The 26,396-nt window shown below is 44.0% G+C and overlaps 1 protein-coding gene and 2 pseudogenes across 2 annotated transcripts; 2 read left to right on the top strand and 1 right to left on the bottom strand.

The window, feature by feature from the left end:
- Positions 1-3,536: 3,536 nt before the first annotated feature.
- LOC101521485 (ZZ-type zinc finger-containing protein 3-like) lies at positions 3,537-6,099 on the bottom strand (annotated as a pseudogene).
- A 5,020-nt stretch (positions 6,100-11,119) lies between these two features.
- SGO1 (shugoshin 1) lies at positions 11,120-23,764 on the top strand. Of its 2 annotated transcripts, none has more exons than XM_058657189.1 (7): positions 11,120-11,310; positions 11,394-11,590; positions 15,461-15,537; positions 17,061-17,128; positions 18,469-19,143; positions 22,933-23,122; positions 23,336-23,764. In XM_058657189.1, the coding sequence occupies exons 1-7, from the start codon at positions 11,169-11,171 to the stop codon at positions 23,439-23,441; spliced, it is 1,455 nt and encodes a 484-aa protein (XP_058513172.1). In that variant the 5' UTR covers positions 11,120-11,168; the 3' UTR covers positions 23,442-23,764. The 2 variants fall into 2 exon arrangements, with proteins under 2 accessions (XP_058513172.1, XP_058513171.1); XM_058657188.1 differs by having other exon boundaries at positions 11,122-11,310; positions 18,292-19,143.
- A 1,968-nt stretch (positions 23,765-25,732) lies between these two features.
- LOC131478328 (large ribosomal subunit protein eL36-like) lies at positions 25,733-26,059 on the top strand (annotated as a pseudogene).
- The last annotated feature ends 337 nt before the right edge of the window (positions 26,060-26,396 follow it).

Raw genomic sequence — 26,396 nt, 5'->3', positions numbered from 1 at the left:
GGAAGAGGGGCCACTGGATTAGAACCAGCGCCCATATGGGATCCTGGCACTTGTAAGGTGAGGACTTTAACTACTATGATACTGTGCCAGACCCACCAGGAGGTTTTTTTTAAGATTTTTAAATTGGTTTGCAAGACCTAGTGGTTCACTCTCTAACTGGGTACAACAGCTAGGCGTGGGCCAGGCCAACCCGTTTCCAGGAACTCTAATGTGTTCTCCCACATGAATGACAGGAAGCCGAGGATTTGGGCCACTTCTCACTGCCTTCCATTAGCAAGGAGATGGATACAAAGCAGAGTGACCAGACTCTAACAATACACAAATACAAAATGCCAGCGTCACAAACTACAGCTTAATCCAATGCACCACAACTCTGGTCCCTATAGAGGTTATTTCTAAAGCGGATAAAATACACTGTTATTGGTGCTGCCCATAAATAACGAAGATCTAATCCTCACTGTACCTACATTAAGGCCCTGAATTGCATGAATGAACTCACAAGAAAATGACAGTCTCCTACATGGTTGGGAGACACTCCACTGGCAGCATGATGGACCTGGGAAAATTCACGAAAGACACACATTGTGAAACTGCAGGGGAGAACAGAGGAGGGGAGGAAGCATGGGGGAAGGGAGAGCCCAGTGCCAACCAGACTGAGTCAAAAAACAAAAACAGATAGAAACGTAATTCAAGCCATTATTTCCCCACACTTTTTTAAGAAATATAAGTAGTATTATGCTTTTTGTCTTTAATTTGTTATAATAATTTGCTTTCATGTCCACATGATAGCTTTTTTCATTATACTCAAGAAAGCAGCTAATTGCCAATTAATAGTTGTCCTTAAGGGGAAAAAAAACTAAAGTTTTTCAAAAATAATACTGTCCCTAAAAGATGTGATTAAAAAACTTCAAGACATAATTTGGTAATCAGAGCTCTTATTTACTTCTCTTTTTTTAAGATTTTTTTTTAATTGGAAAGGCAAATATACAGAGAGGAGGAAAGACAGAGAAGAAGATCTTCTATCTGATGGTTCACTCTCCAAGCGGCTGCAACAGCTGGAGCTAAGCTAATCCAAAGTCAGGAGCATGGAGCTTCTTCCTGGTATCCCGAGCAGATGCAGCATCCCAAGGCTTTGGACCATCCTCGACTGCTTTCCCAGGCCACAGGCAGGGAGCTGGATGGGAAGCGGGGCTGATGGGATTAGAACCAGCACCCATATGGGATCTCAACCCAGGCCTCCCACACAGGAGGCTGAGTCATCACGTACTGCCTTCCCAGCACGTCCATTAGAAGGAAGTCGGAATGAGAACATAGCTGAGACACGAACACAATGACTCCAAAACACGATGCAGACGTCTCAGCCCACTGCTTACTTTAAGGGTAAACAGTCCTCAACGGTGGCTCCAGGAAAAGAAACGGGCAGGAACAAAGATCTTTCAAGACAGCCTTTAAATATATCCCCAGCCATACCACAGAAGTTGTGTTCTGGACTTTCATGTAAGGGCCCATCTCAGAATTGCTTGAGTTCTGCATGCCTATGATTTCATGCAATTCTCCAAGGGAGAAAGCAGTGGGGGTAGAAGGCAGCTGAGGCTGGTAACACTGCAGGCAGCTGCTTCTGATCTGGAGAGTGGAAGAGCTTCTCCACGGCTTCCTGGCTCATGGTCATACTGACTCTCCACACTTGGTGCCCCCAGAAGCTAGGCTTTGTAGGAGCGGGGATGGTGGCTAATGCCACTGTCCAGAGCTCTCCCAAGCCGCGGCCTTGTACTAAGACTACATGAAGAATTTAAATGTACTACACCTTCCAATGCACTGAAGAGAGCACAGGCAACGCTGGACTTTGGAGCCGAGCAGTTTGTCTAGTCATTCATGAGGCAACAGGGAAGGCTTTTCAGTCCAGACCAACTCACTCTGTACCACTTGCATTCTTCAACTCATGCCAATGCCCACCGATTTCTTATTAACTCCTAAAGAGGTACCATTACAAACTATATTTCATCCAAAATGTTAAGCAAATATAGAACTTTTTTACTTAAATGAACTATGTTAAATGAGGGGGAAAATATACATAAGAAGAAATTAAGTCTGCCCAAAAATTCAGTAAAAGCAGTCAGTAAAAACATGTATGTAGTAACAAATGTTAGGTGAGTAGTCAAATATTAATAAGCAGTTTTACTTAAATTCAGAACATTACAGGGGAGAATATAAGTCTTTCTTGTAGCTTAAATACCACATAAAATTCAAACTGATGAAATCATTAATAAAATTCACAGTTTTTGAGAAAACCTAAAAGTAATACAGGTACAAATCTCCACGACTATTTGGGAGCTATATTTTTAGGGAAAATAAATTATGCCACAAACATTCCGAATATATTTTAAATGCAATAAAGAATTGTGACTAATTGGGTTACCCTTTCATAGGTTCTTTTCTTTTTAATACACAGTATCCACAGTTTATTTCTCAGTTTTCCTGACAAATGAACATTATTCCAGAACATACAGTATACAGACAAGAAGAAACGTACAAGATATTTTAAATGACACACAACAAAATCCAGCAGTATAAAAGAATGCATGTGAACTCTTGCTCACTGCGCAGACTAAATTTAATCACTTGCTTAAACAGTAATAAAAATACAATCTTTTACGAGATCTTGTGCGGATTACAAAAGAGGAAAATTATTACCATATATATGATTTTATTTTAGGCAGTTTTCTTTGATGAGCTGCATGGACAACTCCAAATACAGAGACAGAAGGCTGTGTGTTTTAAAGGAACTAATGTTGTGAATTGGACACTTTACACAGTTACTGCCACTGGCACTTTTCACCACAGTTTGTACATACCACATGCTCATTTTATGTAACATTACATTTAAAAATATATATCTGAGTGACGATTTTATAACATTCACACACCATGAGCTGGTTAAGGAGGTATTCCCACAGCTGCCTCCTGTAGGGCTTCGCTGTTGCTAATAAGGACAGCTCACTGTGGCTAACAGAAATTAGATATATTAATATGGCGAAGCAGCTGCAATTTACTAAAAGCCATCAATGACCATCACAGGGACAGTGAGTTCTTTTGAAGTGGATATCGTAGAAGAAAACACCACCACTGGTTGAAACTTTGTCTAAAGAAGTCAGTTTCTGTGCTGAAAACTGTTTTCATAAAACTGAAAGCTACTAAACTTTTTTAATATAAATACTTTGTCTTTTCCTTATATTTATGACCAAGTTCTCTGAATCCTTTGGAATTTACTCTCACGCTCTTGTTTCCACCTCACCTCCTTAAGATCACCATCTAAAAGGCTTTTAAGGTGGTGGTGAAAACTCACCAGGAATGTTCAGCTGCTGGACAGTGATCGAGAGCCAACCGTGCAGAGTTTGACTTGAGAACACTCAGGAAGCTCCCCTTCTGTGGGTGTCATTTCAGGGAAAGCAGAGAATCTTTCCAAACTGCATGCATGCTTCACAATGGTACCACTGCCATGTGCTGAAGAAGACTAATGAAAGATGGTCTCTTCCATATCATCGGTTGGCTGGAAAGCAGTCTGGGTCAAGGTCATTATAACTGGTGCCCTGGGATACACAGTAGTCTCCGTCTAAGAATACCTCTGATCTATAAATAGGTTCGAATTAGTGATCTTCTTTGTGGATATGTTTCGTGTAATCAGTCTGAACCAGAATCACAGAAACCCAGACATTTCCGGAGGACAATCCTGGCAGTTCACCCAACACCCTGGATGGACTCCATGCCACAGTTATCAAACTTGAAGCCAACGTGCTGCACAAATCCACTTTCAGCCTGCATTTGCTGAAGTTTCTGCTGCTTTAACTTTTTAAACTGTAACAGTTCTTAATATCCAGGTGAATTCCTATACATGATAGGAACACTTCATCTGATTCCTCAATAGCAGTGTTCATGTGGCTATGGAAACAGGCTCGGCCATCATTTTCACGCATATACACTGGTGCTTCATGTGAAGCCACAAAGGTACAAGGTTTGAAGAGATGCTTATTAAGGAGGTGTTGTCTTCTGCTTGTTGAAGCTCTTTTGGAACGGATATACATTAGGTGTTCTGCCTGGGACTGGAATGCCAGCTTTAGTTGGCTTTATGAAATACTTCTCTGCTCGGCCTGCGATCTGTTCTGCCGTCCTGTTGTTCATCTGCTACCTTCTGCCGGCATCGAGATTCAACTTCTTCAGGAGGCTATTTCTCAGGAGAAACTGTTCAAGATTTTTCTATTCTTCAGCAGTCCACAATTGGTTAAATGTTTCCGTTTGGGTCATCACACAGGTGGTCTCTTATCTGAGGATGACTGCTTGAGCCTTCATCGCTCAGAGGCAACATAGAACATGAAAGATTCTCCATCCTTCTTGGGATCTAAAGGACTTTTTGGTCCAGCAGGTAAACCTTCTTTATCAAAAACTAGTTTAACTCTCCTAATATGTCTTTTACAACTTTTACATTCTCTTTCAAAATTCCCAAGGCTATTTGTATACTGGCAATCTCAGGCAGCCAAACAGCTCTCTGTGGACATGGAAACCCTACATCAGCCTTCTTCCGGAGCTTCTCCACAAATCCAGTGGATTCTTCAGCGCTTCTCTCTGGTGTCTGCCTAAACTTGCAAGGTCTTGGACTGCTTGCGAATGCTGAGCCTCGAGTACAGCAATCGTCTGTAACGGTCTGTGACAGTCTTCACTGTGTTTCAGTGCCGCACAATCTGATCCAAACGCCAGGATCTTCGTCTTCCTCTTCTGTAATGCGCTGATGGGCACTCTCTGGCAGATGGCGAATGTCCAATACTCAGTTGTGCCTCTGAGGGAGGTTTGCTTAGACCATCACGCTATGAGAGTTCCATTTATCCTTTCCGTTTTCAGACACTTACATTATCGCTAACAGTTGGATTTGTTTCCGTGGGGCTAAGATTATTCTCAAATTGTCCATTTTCTCTGCAAGGGGAACTGCTCTTAGTGGGACTAGCTCTGGTGAAGTTCACAGGTACAACGAGGTTCTTGAGGTTGCAGTGAGGACATCATCTGAGCTGAAACACAGTCTAGAACGGAGGATGGTTCTGGTTCTCCAGACAGCGGCACTTTCCAGAGCTGTGGCCAGGACCTTGTTGGTGCTGTCACTACACTGCTCCTCTGAGGCACTGCTATCTCCCACCTCATCTGCTTCTTCCTCAGAATCCCTTAAAGATGACTGGACCTCAGAAACCAGGCCTGCAGCTGCCTCAGTAGTCAGCTGATTAGCATGTTCCACAGGCAAGCAAGCAGTCCTCCAACTTGACCTGCACTTCTGAATTTGTGCAAACACGTTATGGTCTATATAACTGTCCTCCTTCCTACTAGCAAGGAATAGTGAAGTTTGGGTATTTGAATCCTCACTTTGTTACTGATTTTTCCTGCAACACACAGGGACCAGCACTACTTGGCCGGGTGCTCGCATCAGGCTGACAGGCATCAGTCTGTAACAGCTGAATCGCTATCAACACCACTGACACTCCAGTAGCCTGTGATCTTCACTGCAGAATTCAGCGGCCCTGTTCATCTACATTTACCTTTTAAATTTCCCTTTTCTCACAATCACCCAGTGTAAGAACATCCACAAGGTCATTTAGTGCCTTCAAAATCTGCATCACTGTCCACTACTGCATCCCTCTGTGCTACCAACTCCGTGTCTGATTGTATGGAGAATCTTCCTCTGAACTGTTTGGCGCTTCAGATCTAAGACAACGTTTAATTTAAAAATTGGTGAGAGAGGTTCTGTTCGCTTTCCCTCACAATCTTCCACGGCCTGCCTTTCTAAGTTATCCTAGTCGGCAGAAGACAGTCCTCTCTTCCCAGGGCTTACCCATGGCTCCCGAGCACTTTGCTGTTTTAAATCAGCAGTTCTTCCATTGTTGTTGCCTTTCTGCATTTGTACGGGCTCTGGTCTCTTCTTGGGTGATCCCGATCGTGCTTCAGAATGAGATTTCTTCAGGGTGAGTTATGCTACGATTCCTTAAGGTTCTACCACAAAGATTCATCCAAGCCATTTAACCCCACTGTTGATCATGTAACACGAGTAGATGAGGAAGCAGCCATACTATGGCAAGTTCCTACGTTACAGTCATCATGATGCAGTCATTGGGAAACCTTTTTAAAAGTCTTTCGCCTAGTACTTGAATTCCAAGCATCTGTATTTGTCATCATTGTTACTGTCCATACACTGAGACTTCCGGTATTCAGTATTTCTGTGGTTCGACTAGTGAAATTTGGTATCTTCCACGTGGGGCCAAACACCACAGGTCGTTCAGGGAATGCCAATGCCATTGCTGCCCTCTGCCCCCACCACGGCACAGGCTCCAGTGGCCATGGCCGCAAGAAGCTTGGCAGCCTCCCACTCCTGCCACTTCCCGCAGCACCAGTGGTCCCTTCCTTTCATAGTTTTGTTTTGTTGTTGTTGTTTCGGGGATTTATTTATTTTTATTGGAAAAGCGGATATACAGAGAGGAAGAGAGACAGAGAGAAAGATCTTCTATCTGCTGATTCACTTGCCAAGTAGCCTAGTGGCTAGAGCTGAGCCAATCCATAAGCCAGAAGCTCAGAGCCTCTTTCAGGTCTCCCACATGGGTGCAGGGTCCCAAGGCCCTGGGCCATCCTCGACTGCTTTCCCAGGCTCCAAGCAGGGAGCTGGATGGGAAGCGGAGCTCCTGGGATTAGAACAGGCACTCATATGGGATCCCAGCGTGTGCAAGGCAAGGACTTTAGTCACTAGGCTACCACACTGGGCCTAGGCCTATAGGTTCTTTTTTTTTTTTTTTAAAGATTTATTCATTTTATTACAGCCAGATATATACAGAGGAGGAGAGACAGAGAGGAAGATCTTCCGTCCGATGATTCACTCCCCAAGTTAGCCGCAACGGCCGATGCGCGCCAATCCGAAGCCAGGAACCTGGAACCTCTTCCGGGTCTCCCACACGGGTGCAGGGTCCCAAAGCATTGGGCCGTCCTCAACTGCTTTCCCAGGCCACAAGCAGGGAGCTGGATGGGAAGTGGAGCTGCCGGGATTAGAACCGGCGCCCATATGGGATCCCGGGGCTTTCAAGGCGAGGACTTTAGCCGCTAGGCCACGCCGCCGGGCCCTGGCCTATAGGTTCTTAACAGCTTTTCAGCTAGATGACATAAAACGTTCCCCCACAGCACTATGCCAATACAATTAAGCCATGAATTATCTAGGAATGAGGCTGCACATAATAAAATAGGTCATAGTGAACAGTGTAATTATTAATAGCAGGGACCTTGTAACCAACTTGGAGCCAACAACAGTTTACTCCTAGTACTTGTGACCTGGAGAAGGTTCCCTAAACTCATTCTTACATCAAGTGTGATAACAGTACAAACCTGACATGGCTATGGTGAAACAATTAAAAAGGTTGTATAGGAAATTCTTACAAAATACAGTAAGGGCACAGTGCGATGCCTCAGCGGTTAGGACTCACCCTGCACACGCCGGGATCCCGGCTGCTCCACTTCCCATCCAGCTCCCTCCCAGTGGCCTGGGAAAGCAGTCGAGGAGAGCCCAAAACCTTGGGATCCAGAAGAAGCTCCTGGCTTCTGGCTCCTGGCTTAGTACTGACTTAGCGCTTCTTCACTCAACCCACAGGCTCCCTAGCTTAGGGTGCTGACTAAGACGCTACCTATGCTCGTGGAAATCTTCATTTTTCACTGTCCCAGTGAGTGTATTTACTAACTTCTTCAAACTGCTAATGGAGTGGGACAGATCTAACTAGAAACAACACAGATACAATTCCCCCCTTGTGCCTCTTAATGCCAAGTCATTATCACAGGGACTATCAAAGGGAAAAGGGCATGGCACTAAGAAAACACCCAGAAGGTTTCTAACAGGGCTTTGGAGCAGCTAAGACCGTCCTGAACAGTCCACCCCTACGGTGAGACCTTCAGAATACGAACAGCAGTCAGTCGTGCTAAAATGGGCCACCACATTCAAGCAAATGCAGACCAGGTCGAAGAGCCGTGAGCTCCTTCAAGACCAAACAGCTGAAGGAAGTGTGAGCCTGCCTCTTCAACGCAGCAGCAGTCAGGGACAATTTGCAGGTGTCACACCGGCCTTGTAAGCATCACCCTCTGCAGCGGGGCTGGCAGGGCTGGGTGTGGATAAGAAAACAATAAAGAAGTAGGGCCGAGTCGCCAAGCACCTGCTGGACGGACGCAGGGGGAACTTCCTGAGGGCTGAAGCGCCAGAGGTGGCCTGAAAAAGCTGCCATGTTCGGGGACTGCTTTTTCCTTAACGAGCTGTCTCGCTAACGCCAAGCGTGCGCCCTGCTTGGGTTTCAATTCTAGAATTTACCTCTCCGAGACCTGCTGCCGGGACTGCCGGCGCCCGCCACCGCCACGAGGTTCCTCTCACAAGAGGGAGCCCTCGCACACAGCCGCGGCGTAGCGCTCGCTCGCGGCCTCCACAGGCGCCTCGGACAGGAGCCCGCCTCCCGCGTCACGCCGCGACAAACCGCGACACACCGAGCCCGCCCGCCGCGCACCACCACCCGCTGGCTCCGCCCTCCGGACGGCGCGTCACGCAGCCCCGCCCAGCGGGGCGGGCTCGGCCGGCGTCTCCGCCTCACGTGACGGCCTCGGCGTCGGCGAATGACCGAGCGCTCCGGAGAATTTCGAATGTAGTCGCGCGAGTGGCGGGCAGGTGGAGGAGCGCGCTGGGAACGCGCGCGCGGGGCGGCGGCGGCGGAGCTCGGGGCCTCCTGGGATGTGAGGAGCTGCTAGCTGCGGCACAGGCGGCGACCAAGGTACCGTCGGGGACGCCGCGCGAGCCGAGGGCCCCTTAGGCCTACCTCCGGCAGCCCCGTTCCTTCCGGAGGAGGAGGAGGAGGAGGCCTAAGGGTCTTCTAGAATCGCACGGGGTCTAGTTTCCAACCCTAATCCTGCCCAGCCTGCCCTCAGGGTCTCAGGATCGTCCTAAATTAGGTGGGAGACCTGAAGCTCTGGCTGCTCTTTCGTGTAAAGTGGGACACGATCCTCCTTCCTCGCGGAAAAAAAAATGCTTTTATTTCTTGAACGATGTGCTATATAGCCGTATGTACGGTCTTTTGCCGCGCGACGCCCTGACGTCGTGGGCTTGTCAAGGCTTGCCCCTTGCTCTCCGGGACCCTGCAGGGCAGCGGAGACCAGGCCCCGGCTGGCTGCCCCGGCGCCAGAATGACGAGAATTGTGGACAAAGATCAAACCCTTGAATTCAGACCCCTTACCCAAAGCCTACATGGGCACGGAGACCGATCTGCCCGTGTCACCCCTGGTCTCTGCCTTTATTTCTTCTTCCCACACCCCCTGGACGGAGAGTAAACTTCCGATACCACCAGGTTCTTCTGTGATGGCAATTTGGTTAACTGTCCTGAAGCAAACTGAACAAGTCTTTGTATTTAAAATATCCTAGTCTGAGTTAACTTAATCTGCTGGCGCCCAAAACATCTCAGAGTGAACTTTCAAGACTTCAGGGTGGTGGGCACCTCCCCCGAGTGCTTTCAAAAACAGGTGCACTTGCTGGGCCGGAACTGCCCCCGGGTGTGGTGTATACCCAGGGAGAGCAAGGCAATCTAGAAGTCAGAGCTGCAGCCTGCATCAAGACCCGAGACACTGCCTGCAGGAAAACAGAGGCTGGGAAGGACAATCAAGAACATGTAAGATTTACAAAAATGAAGAGTGGAGATATATATACATATTTTATGAGAAAATGGTATGCATAAATGGTATACAAAAGATGTTTTTCTTTTTAATGTTCATAACTGCCAAGATGCAATGTAAGGTAAAAATATTCCTATTTGGTATGCTAAGGTTACTGGAGCTACAGCAGTGAAAGATGAAGTTACGTATTACTACACTGCCAGGTATTTCACCGTCATTACACGCTTGCCTGCTTCTAACTGTACATACAGTAATTTTTATTTAACATCTGTGTGCCATGCTCATAATTCACAGGGACATGAAAAGGCTGTCATGTTCCTGCTCTTTGTAGCTGTGTAACTGTTTCAGTTGCCTGTCCAAATCATATGTAGAGGTATCAGCTGATCCTGTCCGCATCTCCCTGACTTTCTGGAGAATGTGTGCGTGTCTTAAGTGACCGTGGGTTAAAAGAACAGAAAGAAGTACAATGAATGAGAAGAAACACGTGGGACAAAGGAGTAGCATTCTGAATGTGCATGTTATTTAGGTAAGGGAACTGGATTTAAAGAAACTAGAATTTTCCTCAGGCCAAAGTTCCCAAATCAATTCTTTGTGGAGACAGCCAGGAAGGACCTAGACATCACTGGCCTTTCCACAATATAAGATTAAATAACCTAATCTGATAAATATATGGCTATAGGAGAGTTTGAAAGCAAAACCCAGATATATGTTACCTTAGAAATAATGCTATAGGTACCAATGTTGTAGTACAGTGTATTCTGCCTCCAGCATCCTATATGGCCGTCGGTCCTAGCTGCTCCAGTTCCAGTGTGTCTCCCTGCTGATTCCTCTGGGAAAGCAGTAGAAGGTGGCCCAAGTCCTTGGGCCCCTGCACCCACGGGAGAGGTCCAGACGATGGGGCCACCTCCCTGGCTTCTACCTAGCCCAGCTCCAGCTGCTGCCACCATTTGGGAAGAGTACTAGCAGATGGAAGATTCTGTCTCTCCTCTCTCTGTAACTCTGCCTTTCAAATAAATAAGAGTAATACTAATTTTAAAACCTTGGCAATACTAAAACAAACAAACAAACAAAATTCTGTAAGCCCAGGCATTGAAAGTTGGTCATAATGTTGTCTGTTAGAAAAATATCTAATACATCAAATGGAATAAGGATTTCCCAGTGTCTGCCATATTGTAAGCCCCCAGTGAATAGTGGGGAAAGAATCAGGACGTGGCATAGTGTAAATCATTGGGTTGGAACTCTATTCAGTAAAGGTTTCCGGTAAGGCACCAGAGTAGGCTGAGTATACCAGAAATATTAGTGAGAATTTAAAACTGCAAAATGAAAGTTAGTTCCAGGTAAGCCTGTATATAACCCATACTTTATAAACCTGTGTCTCCTGAATCTTACATTTTATATCTGATAGCACTGTCTCTCAAAACGATTAAATATTTTTGTTGTTTTAAATTTGCACACAGAAAATGGCAAAGGAAAGATCCCTGAGGAAATCTTTTCAAGATAGTCTTGAAGACATTAAGAAGCGAATGAAAGAGAAAAGGAATAAAACTTTGGCGGAGCTCGGCAAGCGCAGGTCTTTCACAGTCGCACCATGCCAAATAGCCAGTAAGAGGTTTTTATGTTGGCTTTTCACGTCACTTTTTTTAAAGTTTAAAACTGACAGGTTTTTTTTATTAATCTCCTTTTAGGCAGCAATTCTACAATGCTGAAAAATTACCAAGATAACAATAGGATGTTAGTTTTGGCTTTGGAAAATGAAAAATCCAAGGTAAAAGAAGCCCAAGAAACCATCCTGGAGTTGAGAAAACAGTGTTACTACCTTACGTATCAACTGTATGCCTTGAAAGAAAAACTCAGTTCACAGCAAGCCAAAGAATCTACTCAGGTATTTTCATTACAGAAACTCAAGTTGTGGTCCAGGATTTTTATTCAGTGCTTCTTAACTTTTCTGAGTAATTAAACTATATCCAGTTGAGCATGGAAGCATTCAAATGTTTTTAGAGAATAATTGTTATATACTAGTTGGCTAAATAGGAAAGACTGTCTTAGTTCTCAGGCAAAAAGTATTCAGAATAGTTTGCTGACTAAAATTTTATTTGGGTTCTGCATGTGTGCAAGGCTATGAGGAATGGATTTGGCTGTGGTCTGCTGCTCAAAACGGAACACGTATACAGAAGGCTTGCTTTAAGATATTGGGTGTATATTAATCTTGAGAAGAATATCGCCAGTTTCCGGGAATGTTATATAGGGCAAGAAAAGAAGAGCAAGGGCCCAGTGTTCTTCAAGTGCTGGGATTCCTTATGGGTGCCAGTTTGTGTCCCAGCAGCCCCATTGCCCACCCAGCTCCCTGGGAAAGCAGTGGAGGACGGCCCAAAGCCTTGGGACCCTGCACCTGTGTGGGAGACCTGAAAGAAGCTGCTGGTTCCTGGCTTCGTAATGGCTCAGCTCCAGCTGTTGCCACCACTTAGGAAATGAATCAGTGGACAGAAGCTCTTTCTCTCTCCTTCTCTGTATATCTGCCTTTCCAATAAAAGCAAATAACTCTTAAAAAATAGAGAAATTTGTGTCAGGCATTAACGGTTTACCTCTTCCTTATCCCAGGAATGACAGTTGTATTAGCAGTTAGTGCGGAAGGCCAGATAAGCAATCCAGACCATCATGATTGGAGAAGAGATTGAAAGGGAATTTGAAAAAGAAATTAAAGTTATCTTTCCATTTACAGAAGTCGGTGGAAGGTTCTTACTTCCCTGTAACCAAGAAGGATTCCTTATTTTAACTGAAAAAGACATGTGCAATATGCATGTGCTAGAAGTGTCTTCAGAAGCTTCAAAGAAAAGAAAAAATTATACATGGGCTGCAAAAAAGAAATTAGCATCAAAAAATCTGCCCTTCGATTCTACTTGTCCATGAACTTTTCGGAGTGACTCATACAAGCATACATGCACATACCTGCAATATGTGCACATACAGTATAGTTGAGAATTGCCCCGTAATTGTGATTGCTTCAGCCTCATATGAGAGTAGACTATTCTTAAACAAATTTTTTAAAGAAAGTAAAAATTTCTAAGATTTATTTATTTTTATTGGAAAGGCAGATTTTAAAGAAGAGAGACAAATAGAGATCCTCTAGCCACACGTTCCTTCCCCAGATTACCACAGTGGCTGGAGCTGAGCTGACCCAAAGCTGGGAACCAGCAGCTTCTTCCTGGTCTCCACTGTGGCTGCCGGGGCCCTAAGACTTGGCCATCCTCTGTTGCTTCCCAGGCCATAGCAGAGAAGTGGAGCAGCCAGGAAACGAACTAGTGCCCAGATGGGATGCCAGCACCAGCACATGGAGGACTGGCCTACTACTGTCCTCACTAGTCACTAAGAAAGTAGTCTTTGCCAAATTTTTTCCTTATTCAATCAACTCTTAAAGGAGAAATAATCCCTCCAAAGGCATTTAAGTCTTCCACCTCCCTTTCCCAAGTTTTCATTGACACCACGTGGAAATAGTATGAAATGAATATTCAATGATATCATTAGAAAAATCCTATTCTTACAAACCCTATAACATTCATCAGTGATGTTTGAATATTAAAACGTATTGTTTGGGGTGGATTTTTAGCCTAGCTGTTAAGACAGCAGTTAAGGAGATCAAACCGGTGCGGTTCAGCGATTGGTCAAAGGAAAAGTGATATATGAGAAAGAAGCAAAACAACAAAAAGATTAAAAATATGAAAGCTGAAGATGGTAGAAAGTATGCTGTTAAAAAGCAGGCTGAGCTCCTGCAGGAGCCACACTTGATGATCCCCGATGGCCAGCACAGGCTGGAGCCGCTACACCGACCTGCCGCACATCCTGGAAAGTGAGGAAGACTTGGAAGAAGTTGGAGAATGTGAAAAGCACGTGTGGCTCTGGGCTCGGTCAAGGCCTGCACTGGCCTGCTCGGGCGCGTCCACAGCAAGTGCTCTGGGCTCGGTCAAGGCCTGCACTGGCCTGCTCGGGCGCGTCCACAGCAAGTGCTCTGGGCTCGGTCAAGGCCTGCACTGGCCTGCTCGGGCGCGTCCACAGCAAGTGCTCTGGGCTCGGTCAGGGCCTGCACTGGCCTGCTCGGGCGCGGCCGCAGCGAGTGCTGGGGTCCACTGGACAACTCGTTACTTTTGAGCACTGCTCGATGTTCCACTCGTCCGAGAATGTGATTCCTTTTATGGAGTTGCAGATATTTTTCTTTGCCTAATTTAATGCATCAAATAACATACATCAAATATTGGAATATTTGGTGTTTTTAAGATTCATTCATTTATTTGAATGCTAGAGGGACAGAAATCTGTCTGCTGGTTCTCTCCCCAAATGGTCACAACAGCCAATTCTGGACCAGACCAAACCCAGGAGCCCAGAACTCCATCCAGGTCTTCCACATTGGTAGCATTGTCCCAGTCATTTATTTTATTTTAAAGATTTATTTCTTTTTATTGGAAAGGCAGATCTACAGAGAGGAGAGAAAGAGGAATATCTTTCATCCACTGGTTCACTCTCCAGATGGCTGCTGAGGCTAGAGCTGTGCCAATCAAATCTTAGGTCTCCCACACAGGTGCAGGGTCCCAAGAACTTGGGCCATCCTCTCCTGCTTTAACAGGCCATGAGCAGGGAGCCACATGGGAAGTAGAGCCACCAGCACACAAACCAGTGCCCATGTGGGATGCTGACATTATAAGCAGAAGATTAGCCATTGAGCCATCACACCAAACCTATAATAGATCTTAAAATAGATTATAAAAGACATGTGTTACAGAGAGAGGCAGAAAGATCTTCCATCTGCTGGTTCATTCCCCAGATGGCCAAAAGCCAAAACTGAGCCTGTCTGAAGCCATCAGTGCAGGGCCTAAGGGCTGTGAGTCGTCCTCCACTGTTCTCCCAGGCCATAAACAATGATGGGAAGTGGGGCAACTGGGACACAAACTGGCGCCCTTATAGGATGCCAGCACTTGTAGGCAGAAGATTAGCTAGTTGAGCCATCGTGCAGGGTCCCTCACACGTTACTTAATGCACATTTCCCATGAACTTTTCGAAGACACTTCATGTACTCACATCTTATTCTTTTCTCAATTTTCTCTCCTATTCTAGAAGATAACCTTTAAGAGCATACAACTTAGTTTTTTGACTGTTGTAATGTCAGTTCCTACATTAGTGCCTGGTACAATGATGAATGCTGTGTAGAAGGGTACATTAAAAAATCATGGAATGGGCCCGGCGGTGTGGCCTAGCAGCTAAAGTCCTCACCTTGAACGCCCCGGGATCCCATATGGGCGCCGGTTCTAATCCCGGCAGCTCCACTTCCCATCCAGCTCCCTGCTTGTGGCCTGGGAAAGCAGTCGAGGACGGCCCAAAGCCTTGGGACCCTGCACCCGCGTGGGAGACCCGGAGGAGGTTCCAGGTTCCTGGCTTCAGATCGGCACGTCACCAGCCCTTGCGGTCACTTGGGGGGTGAATCATCGGACGGAAGATCTTCCTCTCTGTCTCTCCTCCTCTCTCTGTATACCTGACTTTGTAATAAAATAAAAATAAATCTTTAAAAAAAAAAATCTTGGAAAACAGAGAAAACAATTAAAAGGTAACCTACCAGCAGTGCCAAAAAAAAAATGTGGATTTCAGACTTTTTACAAATTAACAAACTTACCTCTTAATTTCCTTTTCCACAGACTTTTTGAAATTAATTCTTTTTTTGCAAAATAAATAAATGCTTTTTAACTGTTTTGTTTTACTGCATTAACAGACCCAGGAACCGTGTCCCTCTGGAATGGACTGCAGTGGCCATGAGAGCTGCAAGGAGTTGCTTCTAAAGGATTTACCGTTAGTACCAAATCATTATTGATTATTAATACTAAGGTTCATTTCTGTGGCTCATTTATGACAAAATTGTCATTATACGTATATTTGAAGTCTGATGTTCTGGAGAATGTATTCAAGAAGTTTATGTATTGGAATTATAAACAACCATGTAAAAGTTTGGTTTTTCTTGCATTTAGTTACTGCCTAGATGTCTAGGACTTCTATTCCTTATAAATTTTACTAAAATTTTTGAATTCTCTTTAGTTAGCTTTTTCTCTAACATGCTTTTATTACAAGAAGGATTGCTTATTAAAGTTATATTTTTGTCAATCCTACAAATAGTCTGATTTATAGAAAAATATACAATAAAACATCAAATTTAGTATAGCTGCAAACTTGTGATCTAGTTCCTTTTCCCATCAGATCTATATACTGTCTCCTTTTGGATCACGTATACTTTGTTAGCTTACAAATTATTGGGATTTAATTACACACATTAAAATACATGTGTCTTAGTTCCACAGTTCAATGAATCTGACTCCTACATGCATCTGTCGACCCCCAGTGTCTGTTAAGACAACAGCATTCCCTTCTGTAGCCAGAATGTCTCGGCCTTGGCACTGTTGAGCTTGTACAGCCCTTGTAGAGGGCTGGACTGTGTGTTACGGGATGTTCACCAATATCCTTGGCCTCTGCCTGTGACATTCCTGTCCCTCACTTCTGAGAGGGAAAAATGACTCCAGACATGGCTAAATGTCCCTTGGCAAAGAAGCATAGTTATGCTGGTTTAGAATCACTGCTGTAGGCAATTCTCTTAGGCCCCTTCTCCTTGCAGAAGCAACCACTGATTTAATTTCTGTCCCTATTGATTACTTTTACTCATTAGCAGTTTTCAAACATTGAACTTTAAGCTATTTATGTTATGGGCGAAAAATAAAATGAGATAATCAAGTTTTTAAAAGATTTCTAAAGTAGTTACCACAGTCCTACTCATGCATGTTACCTGAATCTGTGTTTAGTTTTGGATGTCAAGAGCACAAAGTCTCCATGGAAAATAAAATTGTCTTTGGAATGAAAGTACTAGTAATAAAATTACACGATAAAGAAAATTTGTTTCGTGAGCCAGAGAAGATTTTAAAGGAAAATGAACAGCGTTTAACAACTTCAAAAAAGTTTGATAAACACCATAAAAACATGTTACCAATATATCATAGCTGTGCTAGTGATGAAGCGAGCTAAAAAGCTGAGGAATGAAACTACATATTTTTAAAATGTTCTGACTGGTTGTTCTTCCAGACATACGCAATTAAATTTTTTTTTATTGTTGGAACTATTCAACTTGATATTTTAGTTCTTCCGATTGGAGTTGACAGTCAGTCACCGAATCAGCCTCCTATAATGAGCCCATAATTGTTTGGTTTCCTTTGATACGTAACTGATGTATTCATTTGAAGTAGAATTATAAATAATACTAAGACAGATTAAATACAATTGATTCTATTTTGTAGTTTCTGAATTTTTATTTTTCTTTGATATTTTTAAAGGGATGTGGCTCTTCAAGAAACTGACCTTCCAGCACAAAAAGAATCATTTCAAATTGGAGGAAATCAAGGTAAAAAAAAATTAAATATTATCAAAGGCAACATCTTTAGGAGAACAAGTAGTATAGTTAAATTTCTCTATTTTTTCTTATTATTTAACTTTTAAAATCTGTACACTCATTCTATTAAAAGCAATTTGGTCATTTTACTTATGATAATAATTTAAAATTACATCCATTTTGTATGAGCTTTACTATGGGTTAAACTTTGATATTTTATGTACAGTATCTCATTTCACACTCACAATCATCCAAGAGACGGGGCATTCACATTTTAAATAAAATCTTCCTGCCTCTCTAAAAGGACAGGTTATACTTCATACTGAAAGGTTTCTCAGTTATCCAAATATTTCTCTCTCTCTCTCTCTTTTTTTTAAGAGTAACCTAGCTCTGCTTTCTCAATATATTTATCCCACATTGAAATTTGAGATGCTTTTCCTCTTGAACCTGTACCCACAGGTATATAGATACTATTCAGTTTTGTTTTCTTTTTTTTTTTTAAGATTCATTTATTTTTAATGGAAATGCAGATTTTCAGAGAGAAAGCTCTTCCATCTGCTGGTTCACTTCCCAAGTGGACACAGCAGACTGGAGCTGAGCTGACCTGAAGTCAGGAGCCAGGAACATCTTCCAGGTCTTCCAGGCAGGTGCAGGCTCCCAAAGCCTTTGCTCCATCTTCTACTGTTTTCCCAGGACACAAACAGGGAGCTGAATGGGAAGTGGAGCAACCAGGACAGGAACTGGCACCCATGTGGGATCCCAGCAGGTGCTAGCACTTGGGAGGTAGAGGTTAGCCAATTGAGCCATTGTGCCTGGCTGAATACTATTCACATTTTTTTTTTAAAAGCTTTATTTCTTTTTCTTGGAAAGTCAGATTTACAGAAAGATCTTTCTTCTGCTGGTTCACGCCCCCAAGTGGCCGTAACAGCCCGAGCTGAGCCCATCCAAAACCAGGCACTTTTTCTGGGTCTCCCACACAGGTGCAGGGTCCCAAGGCTTTGGGCCGTCCTCCACTGCTTTCCCAGGCCACGAGCAGGGAGCTGGATGGGAAGTGGAGCAGCTGGGATATAAATATGACTCTTCAGTTGTGTTTTTAATGTTGAATTGTAAAACTTTTTAAAATCACTTTTCCAACAAGTGAAACTGTTTCTCTCATTTATTTTTTGGCTTCTCAGACCAAGTGCCTGCTGTTCCTCAGGACACACTGGGAACTGGTTTTGACTCAAGCGAAACAAAGTCTAGTGACAGTGTCTTACCTAAAACTGTGTCTCTGCGTCGCCATTTGAAAAAGCGTTCTAATAGTCGAAGTTACGATGATCGCTTGGATGATTTTGAAACCAATCTTTTGGCAGACCGTGCTTCTGAGATGGAAAGAATTAGATATGTGGATCAACTAGCCAACATACACATGTTTGAAAAGGTAAAGCAAGATGTGTGTCAGTGGAACAGGGACAAGATGAATGCATCACCAAAGCCGATTCACCCGGGAAAGTCCACCAAGGTACAAGAAGTCGCTTTGGAACCTAAATCTAAACATACCGAAAGTGAGCACAGAGATACACAGAGGAGGCGAAAAGAAGAAAAGAGGAAAGCCAAAAGAAGGAGAAAATCAAAATCCTTTTTAAAGTATAAAGGACTAGGGTGTAAGCATAAAAATAAAAAACCTGTTTGCGGAAAAGAATTGAGTGAGTCTGTCAGTTCTGGTGACGCTTACAATTTCTGTTTGGAAGAGGGCATTCATCTAACTCCTTTCCGACGAAAAACAAGCGGTGGTTCAAGTGGAGAAGAAAACAGCAGGAGGGCTGACGTGAGCGGCTGGGAGTCGAGTCCTTCTGGGGATGACTCTGATGACCTGTACCTGCCCCCTGGCGAGTCCGGTCAACATGGCTCCGATGAGTCACACAGGAGACCCGTCACGAGACCTCGATCTAAGAAAGTGTTAAAGTATACTGATGAAAAAGAAACAGAGGCTTCCAAGGATGAAAAAGAGAAAGAGGTTTCTGTGCCAGCAAAAAGTCCTCCTGCCAGTAAGTGATCTTGTTGGCCTGCGTTTTTAATGTTGATGATGAATGGTCGCTGCCAGAGCTTATCCACTGTACTTGCCATCTGCTTCTCGGGGGGTGGTTGGAGACCTACCATCTGCCTCCTCGGGAAGTTACACTCTCACTAAAGAGGGAGGCTGTGGGGGAGGGAATCACACTGTGTCTCTGACCTACTTCCAGCTGATTTAAATCCTCTCCCACAACAAGTATTACTTGCAGTAGGGACAGCAAATTTTCATTTTTCAGTAAATGGATGGTTAAATAAGACTATTTACACCCAAACATGAAGCATACTCCTGAAAATGAAATTGTACTTGACTCAAATGACTGGCTATTTTAATGTTTTCAGTTTGTATTTAATTTGACAGGAACCGTGACTTGAAATAATTATCTAGTTAACGAAGGTAGCCTAAGAAGAACTAGAAGCCATTTCCTCAATTAACAATAAGTATTGTGTTTTTCGTAAAACATCCGTAAGACATCTAAAAATGGTGGCTCAGAAAATCTTGTTTTTATTGTGTTGAAAATAGGCATAATCCAAATGTTGGCAATTCAGCGTTCACCTGTCCACAAAGAATCTCATCTGAGACTCTTAGTTGGTAAAGCCATACCCAGTCAGGTGGTATCAGTCACAGGATTCTCACGTTATTCCATTTGGTTCTCTGGTGCACCAGGTGAAGCCACCACGTGAAGCTCCTCTGTCATATTGAAGTGTCTTGGATAAAGTGCTGCTTCTTCCAGGCTGGCTTCCTGCCAGTGACTGCTCTGGGAGGCCACGGGTATCTAAGTGCTTGGATCCCTTTGATGGAGTTTTTAGTTCCTAACTTCAGCCAAGCCCCGCCTTGCCTCAACCAGCCATTTGGCTCTATGAACCAGAGATGAAAGATTCCCTCTCTCTCTCTCTCTCTCTCTCTCTGTCACTCTGCCTTTCAAATACATACACTTCTTTTTTCTGTGAAGTATTAGGAATTATCATGCTTGTTTTGTTATAAGAAAACTTAAGTCTAAGAAAGTGAAGAACTTTCTGTTTTATTTATTGTGTTTGAAAGGCAGAGAGAGAATTCCCATGTGCCGATCCAGTGTCCACAGCAGCCCACCCGCCAGGCAAAACTAAGGAATCCATCCAGGTCTCAGTGGCAGAAACACCCACCTGAGCCTCACCTGCTGCTCCGGGTTAGACATCAGCGGGGAACTGGAACTCAGCTGTTTGCTGTCATTGGGGTGAGGCCTCCCAGGCAGTGTCCTGACCACTAGGCCAAGCATCTGGCCTTGATTTCAGCAGCTTCTTAAGTTGGCCAGTTAAGCAGGAAGAGCATTTCTTTAAATGTAGTACAGTGATAGAATAAATCAAACACAATTAATAAAATAGCTTTATTGAAGCTGAGTAACAGGATTCATCACATGTTGTGGCCATTTTTATGTGCATTTAGAAGTATCATTATTTAGTGATTTTTTTTTAAAGATTTATTTTTTTATTTTATGGCAACGTCATATATACAGAGAGGAAAGTTTTCCACCCAAGTTTCCACTCCCAAGTTTCCACAATGGCCAGAGAGCTGCGCTGATCCGAAGCCAGGAGCCAGGAACTTCCTCCTGGTCTCCCACACAGGTACAGGGTCCCAAGGCTTTGGGCCGTCCTCGACTGCTTTCCCAGGCCACAAGCAGGGAGCTGGATGGGAAGCAGGGGCAGCCGGGATTAGAACCAGCGCCCATATGGGATCCCGGCGCATTCAAGGCGAGGACTTTAGCCTTTAGGCCAACACACTGGGCCCTAAGCGATTTTTTTAAATGATTTACTTTTATTAGAAAGGTAGATTTTTACAGAGAGGACAGACAGAGATCATCCATCTGCTGGGTCCCTTCCCAAAAGGCCACAATGGCCAGAGTTGAGCTGAGCTGAAGTTGGGAGCCAGGAGTTTCTTCCCAGCCTACCACATGGGTGTAAGGAGCCATAGGCCTTGGACTACCTTCCACGGCTTTCGCAGCTCATAAACAGGGACTGGATCAGGATTGAAGCAGCCAGAACACAAATCAGCAAGCACCCTATTGGATGCCAGCGCTTGCAGATGGATGATTAGCCTGTTACACCAACATGTTGCTCCCATATTAACTTTTTAAAAGAAGACACTCAAAAGTAGTGTTCATCAGAGTTTGGTTCCTAGGACCAGTTTTGGCATCACCTGCCAGCTACACAGAAATGTGGACTCAGGCCATGCCTCATTTCCAGAAGTCAAAGTCCACATTCTCTCTGGATTCACATTCTTACTAAAGCTTGGAAACATTATTCTGGAATACAACAGTGGAGCTGATATTGTTTAGGCTAACTAAAAGCTGGAATAACTAACATAGTTTATATACCTGGCAACAACAAAACACTATTGGAAACCCGGATAACACTGGATCATATGGCTGGTTGACATAAAGTAATTTCAAACTTCGCATTTTCTAGTATAGCTCTCTTTCTAAAGCTACTTAGATTATGTTGCAGTGTACTCCTTGGGCACCTCCTAATGTGAACGTGGTTACCAAACTGAGTAACTTCGATGCTTATGATAGGTAACTTTTCAATATGTTAGCTTTACTGGGGCTCATCTCCTGGTTCATAGAAAGGCTATGACTTAGAGTTTCCTTAATAAGGTGAATGTAACTGTCTTTAAAAGACCTTAAGGAGCCATGTGTGAGGCTGGAGTGGTGTCATAGTGGGCTCAGCTGATATCCCTGTGGGCACTGGTTTGAGTCCCAACAGCTCCACATCCAGACCAGCTTCCTGCTAATGACCTGGGGAAGTAGTGGTGGATGGCCCAAGACCTCAGGCCCCTGCCACCTATGGAGTCCCAAAAGAAACCCTTGGCCCCCAGCTTCCAACCAGCCTAACTGGCTATCACAGCCATTTGGGGAGTAAGCAAGTGGGTGGAAGATTTCTCTCTGTGTCTCTCCCTCTGTGTAGCTCAGACTGTAAAGTAAAATAAATCTTCAGGGAAATTAAATGTTTTTGAAAAGCCACTGGCCATAAATGTAGTTATTGAAAGAGACTTCTGGGCTCGGCAGCGTGGCCTAGTGGCTAAGGTCCTCGCCTTGATCCCATATGGCCGCTGGTTCTAATCCCGGCAGCTCCACTTCCTCTCTATCTCTCCTCCTCTCAGTATATCTGACTTTGTAATAAAAATAAAATAAATCTTAAAAAAAAAAAAAAAAAGAAAGAGACTTCTTGGTAATTTTAAATGGCAAAGTGAAACTAAAATGAAATTCTTGAGACAGGCATTTGGTGGAGCAGTTCACTGGTCCTTGGGATACCAATATCCTGTATCAGAGGTGCTGAGTTCAAGTCTCAGTTCCGCTGTGCTCCGTCTTCCTGCTGTTGCACACTCAGGGAGCGGCAGGTGAGTAAGTCTGCCACTCATCAAGGAGACCCAGATGACCTGGCCTCTACATGGCCCAGCCCCTGTGGCCCTGGGCAGGGAGCCAGCAGGTGGAGTACCAGTCAGTCTCTCTCTGCCTTTTAGATAGATAATAGTTTTCAATGAAATTTTGTATTTACTCAACTATGCCCAAGCTTTCGCAGAATTTTTAGTATTCTGTTAGTTCTTTATGTCTATCATAGTTAATATTTCAACATTATTTAGTTGGAAAAGTAAAGAAAAAAAAGTGAAAATGTTGAAATAACCTGGTGTTAAATATCAGATTTTGTGTCCGTATAGGATATATTACCAAGTACAGTTTTAGTTTTGGGTCTTGTTTGTTTTTTAGCCATATTCAGTGAAAGGTGTTTTGTAGGTACACCACCGGAAACTCGCCAGTCGCCTCTTTTGGGCCTGAAGGATATCACCAATACCCCTTTGAGTCCTGTAGTGAGAATCAGAAGACTTTCTTTGTCTCCAGAAACGAATACAGAAAGCACAACCGTGTCCCTGCCCAAGCGCAGGTGCACAAGCAACGTGAGCTACAAGGAGCCCACGCTCGCTTCGTAAGTGTTCACTTTGTAGGAACTCATTGTCAGTGGTGGGAGGAAGGTCACAGAGCTTTGTTCGAGAGTATGTCTTCCTTGAGGTAAAGAAACGTAAAAACTCAAGTGAGAACATTAAGTGTGGTATAGTTTATGGTAACTTTATACTGAAAAACCAGTCACTATCGGGATACATATAATTTATTATGCCTCACACCTCTCTTGTTGTTGTAGGAAACTGAGAAGAGGGGACCCTTTTACAGACTTGTTTCTCTTGAATTCTCCTATTTTCAAGCAGAAAAAGGATTCAGGACATTCTAAGAAAAAAAGTGGGAGATAAACACGGTGAGACTTGGGGTGGATGCTCCCTGAATCCGTCCCCGACCCCTTGCCATTGTTCCAGGACAGAGGCCATCAGCACACAGACGAGCGGCGCTCTCGTCACGAAGTATGCTCTTAACAGGACCTTCCTTTATTGACATTCCTCAACGATGCATTTCAAATGTGGTGTTTTATCTTAGCCTTACGAAATTAATTTTTCCTTTTGCCTATAAACTGGACTTGAGCAGTAAAATTGTTCAAATTTCTTATGCTAACACCTTGATTTTATTAAATGCATAGGCCACATTTTTGAAATTAATGATTATTCAAATTAAGTTTTAATTATAGCCTCTGGCATCTGTTTTCCCTGTTAAGTTGGGGGATGGGAGATATATTTTTAAGGCACGATAAACGTTGTTTAAAAACCCTTACGTAGTTTTGAGAAAACCAGCCTTGGCATTCAGAGCAGACAGATTCCAGGTTGCTTTTGGAGTCCTGGATTCACTGTTGAGTGTCGTTATTGAGATGAGATGTGCGTAGGGTCTTGATTAGTGGATTGACGATTGTTCAGTCTAAGAGACCAGGTAAGTGACTTTCTGACTGAATTCTGGGTGTGTTGTTGAAAATGATTCTTCAGCAGACACACAGATTATTACGTCATGGGCTTTCAGGATTGCTCTTCAGTCAGAAATCTCGAAAGTTGCATGTGTGACGGAGGGACTTCCCTGCAGTTTGACCAGCTAATGAACCATTAGCTCAGAAGGCTTGACATCTGCAGGAATGCTTGTACATACCTCGGGAGCTCCTAAATCCATACATTGTCCAGGTTTTTAAAGCAATAAAAGTTTCTGTAAGATAGCGCCTTTGTTCCCTTAGTGCTTTAAATGTCAAGAGAATCTCCGCCTCGCTGTTTTCGTTCCTAGCCTGTGTCTCTCATCCTGCGCACTTGCCCTTCCCTGCTCTCCGTCCGTCGTCGCCCACAAGCCGCTTCCCCCAGACCCTGACTCACGCTCCTCTCGCCCAGCCTTTCCTCGCACGCACCGGGTCCGTGATCAACAAATTGTGATTTTACCAAATTTTCTTGACTACATACCTTTGAACGTTCCCTGCCATCACAGCCAGAATCCTTTTATCATCCCCAATTTTTTTTATCCTCAGTAGCTTTGGTGCCACATCCAGCATGGATGGTTTGCAAACTAAGCATGGTTTTTATGTTTTTAAATAGCTGAAAAAATCAGACACTTGAAATAAATTTTGATGGTATGAAACACTAACTGTGAAACCCAATAATAAACTGCTTATATAAATCTTTGGTCTTGCCTCTTTGGCTATAAAACCTGTTTTGCCAATTTTCATCTTTGCTTTGTAAATCATGTCCTTGTGACAGTCTCTTCCTCACCTTCTTGCCCTGCATCCACAGCATCATCCATTACCTTAAATCGATGTGAAAATGTTTGTATTTCCAGTGCATCTGTATTCTTGCTGTAGTGTGTATCCATCAACTTGTTCTGTATTGTAACTTTGTATATAGATATTATATTGTACATACAATATATCTTAACTGTTTTTGAGATTTATCCATGTTGGTAGATGTAATTGTTTTCATAAATGTACAATATTTTGTTATATAAATAAAATAGTTCTTTTTAAATGTTTCCACTTTTAATTTTTTTTTTTTACAATATTATTTATTTTTAACAGAAAGGTAGATTTTTACAGAGAAGGAAAGACACAAAGATCTTCATTTGCTGGTTCATTCCCCAAGTAGCCACAATGGCCAAAGCTGAAACAATCCAAAGCCAGGAGCCTGGAACCTCTGGGTCTCCCACATGCGTGCAGGGTCCCAAGGCCCAGCCTCTACTGCTTTCCCAGGCCACAAGCAGGGAGCTGGATGGGAAATGGGGCAGCCGGGACAGGAACTGGTGACCATATGAGATCCCAGCACCTGACAGGGATGGGCTAGCTGATTGAGCCATCACACTGGCCCTGCTTTTTAATTGTTTACAAATTAATCTTGCAATATATGCTGTGCATACATGTGCATATTACTTTATGGATCTGACACCTAAAAGTCAAGTTACCAGCTGCAGGGTATGTTGAGCTCTGAATTTACTGTGGGTTAGCAAATTCTCCACAGTGTTTCTTTCACAAAGATTGTTACTCTCCCAATAGCAATTTACACATTACAGGGTCCCCACATATTGCTAATCTCTTGGTGTTATTAGATATTAAAATTAACCAAGCTGGGATGGGGTTTCAGACTTGCCATGAAGACACCTGTTAAGACACATCAATCAGCAGTGGTTGGAAATGTGCAGCCATGGCTGCGCTCACTACCCCACGGCCATGGGCCCCAACAAGGGCTTCAGGTGACCAAGAATGTGAGCAAGCCAGGGCACAGCCACCATCACATCACAGGCACCTGACCAAGCACACCAAGTTCCTGCCGGACATGATCTGAGAGGTGTGTGACTTTGCCCACTTCGAGCACGTCAATGAGCTGTTCAAGGCCTTCAAAGACAAGCTGGTCCTCAAGTTCATCAAGAAGAGGGTGGCACCCGCATCCAGGCCAAGAGAAACCAGTAGGAGCTGACCACCCTGGCCACCATGAGGAAGGCTGCTGCCGGGAAAGACTGAGCCACCCCTTTGCAGTTAACCTTTCTGGGCCCTCAAAGAAGGAAAAAAAAATCCTTCTAAATGGGCACATCCTCCTGTGTGGGAGTACTGAATCTGGAACGACAACTTCCTGCAAGGACAGACCCTGAAACAGCAGTGATGGCTCAGGTAGCTAGATGGCCGCTAACTACGTGGGAGACCTGGCTTGCATGCCACATTCCTGACTTCAGCACGCAGCCCAGCCAGGGATCAAACCAACAGATGGAAGCTAGAATCTTCTTGGTTGCACTCTGTCCTCCCCTTTCAAATAAATAATAAAAATCAAGAAAAAAGTGTGCAATGATCTTAATTGCTGTGA

Source organism: Ochotona princeps, chromosome 30 (genome assembly GCF_030435755.1).
Source record: "Ochotona princeps isolate mOchPri1 chromosome 30, mOchPri1.hap1, whole genome shotgun sequence".
Taxonomy (NCBI): Eukaryota; Metazoa; Chordata; class Mammalia; order Lagomorpha; family Ochotonidae; genus Ochotona; species Ochotona princeps.
This window is presented reverse-complemented; position numbering and strand designations above follow the sequence as displayed.

Coding starts and splice junctions, on each gene's coding strand:
- SGO1 (XM_058657188.1), top strand. CDS start 11,169: ATGGCAAAGGAAAGATCCCTGAGGAAATCTTTTCAAGATAGTCTTGAA. Junction 11,311..11,393: donor CGCACCATGCCAAATAGCCA/GTAAGAGGTTTT, acceptor ATCTCCTTTTAG/GCAGCAATTCTACAATGCTG. Junction 23,123..23,335: donor AAGGAGCCCACGCTCGCTTC/GTAAGTGTTCAC, acceptor TTGTTGTTGTAG/GAAACTGAGAAGAGGGGACC.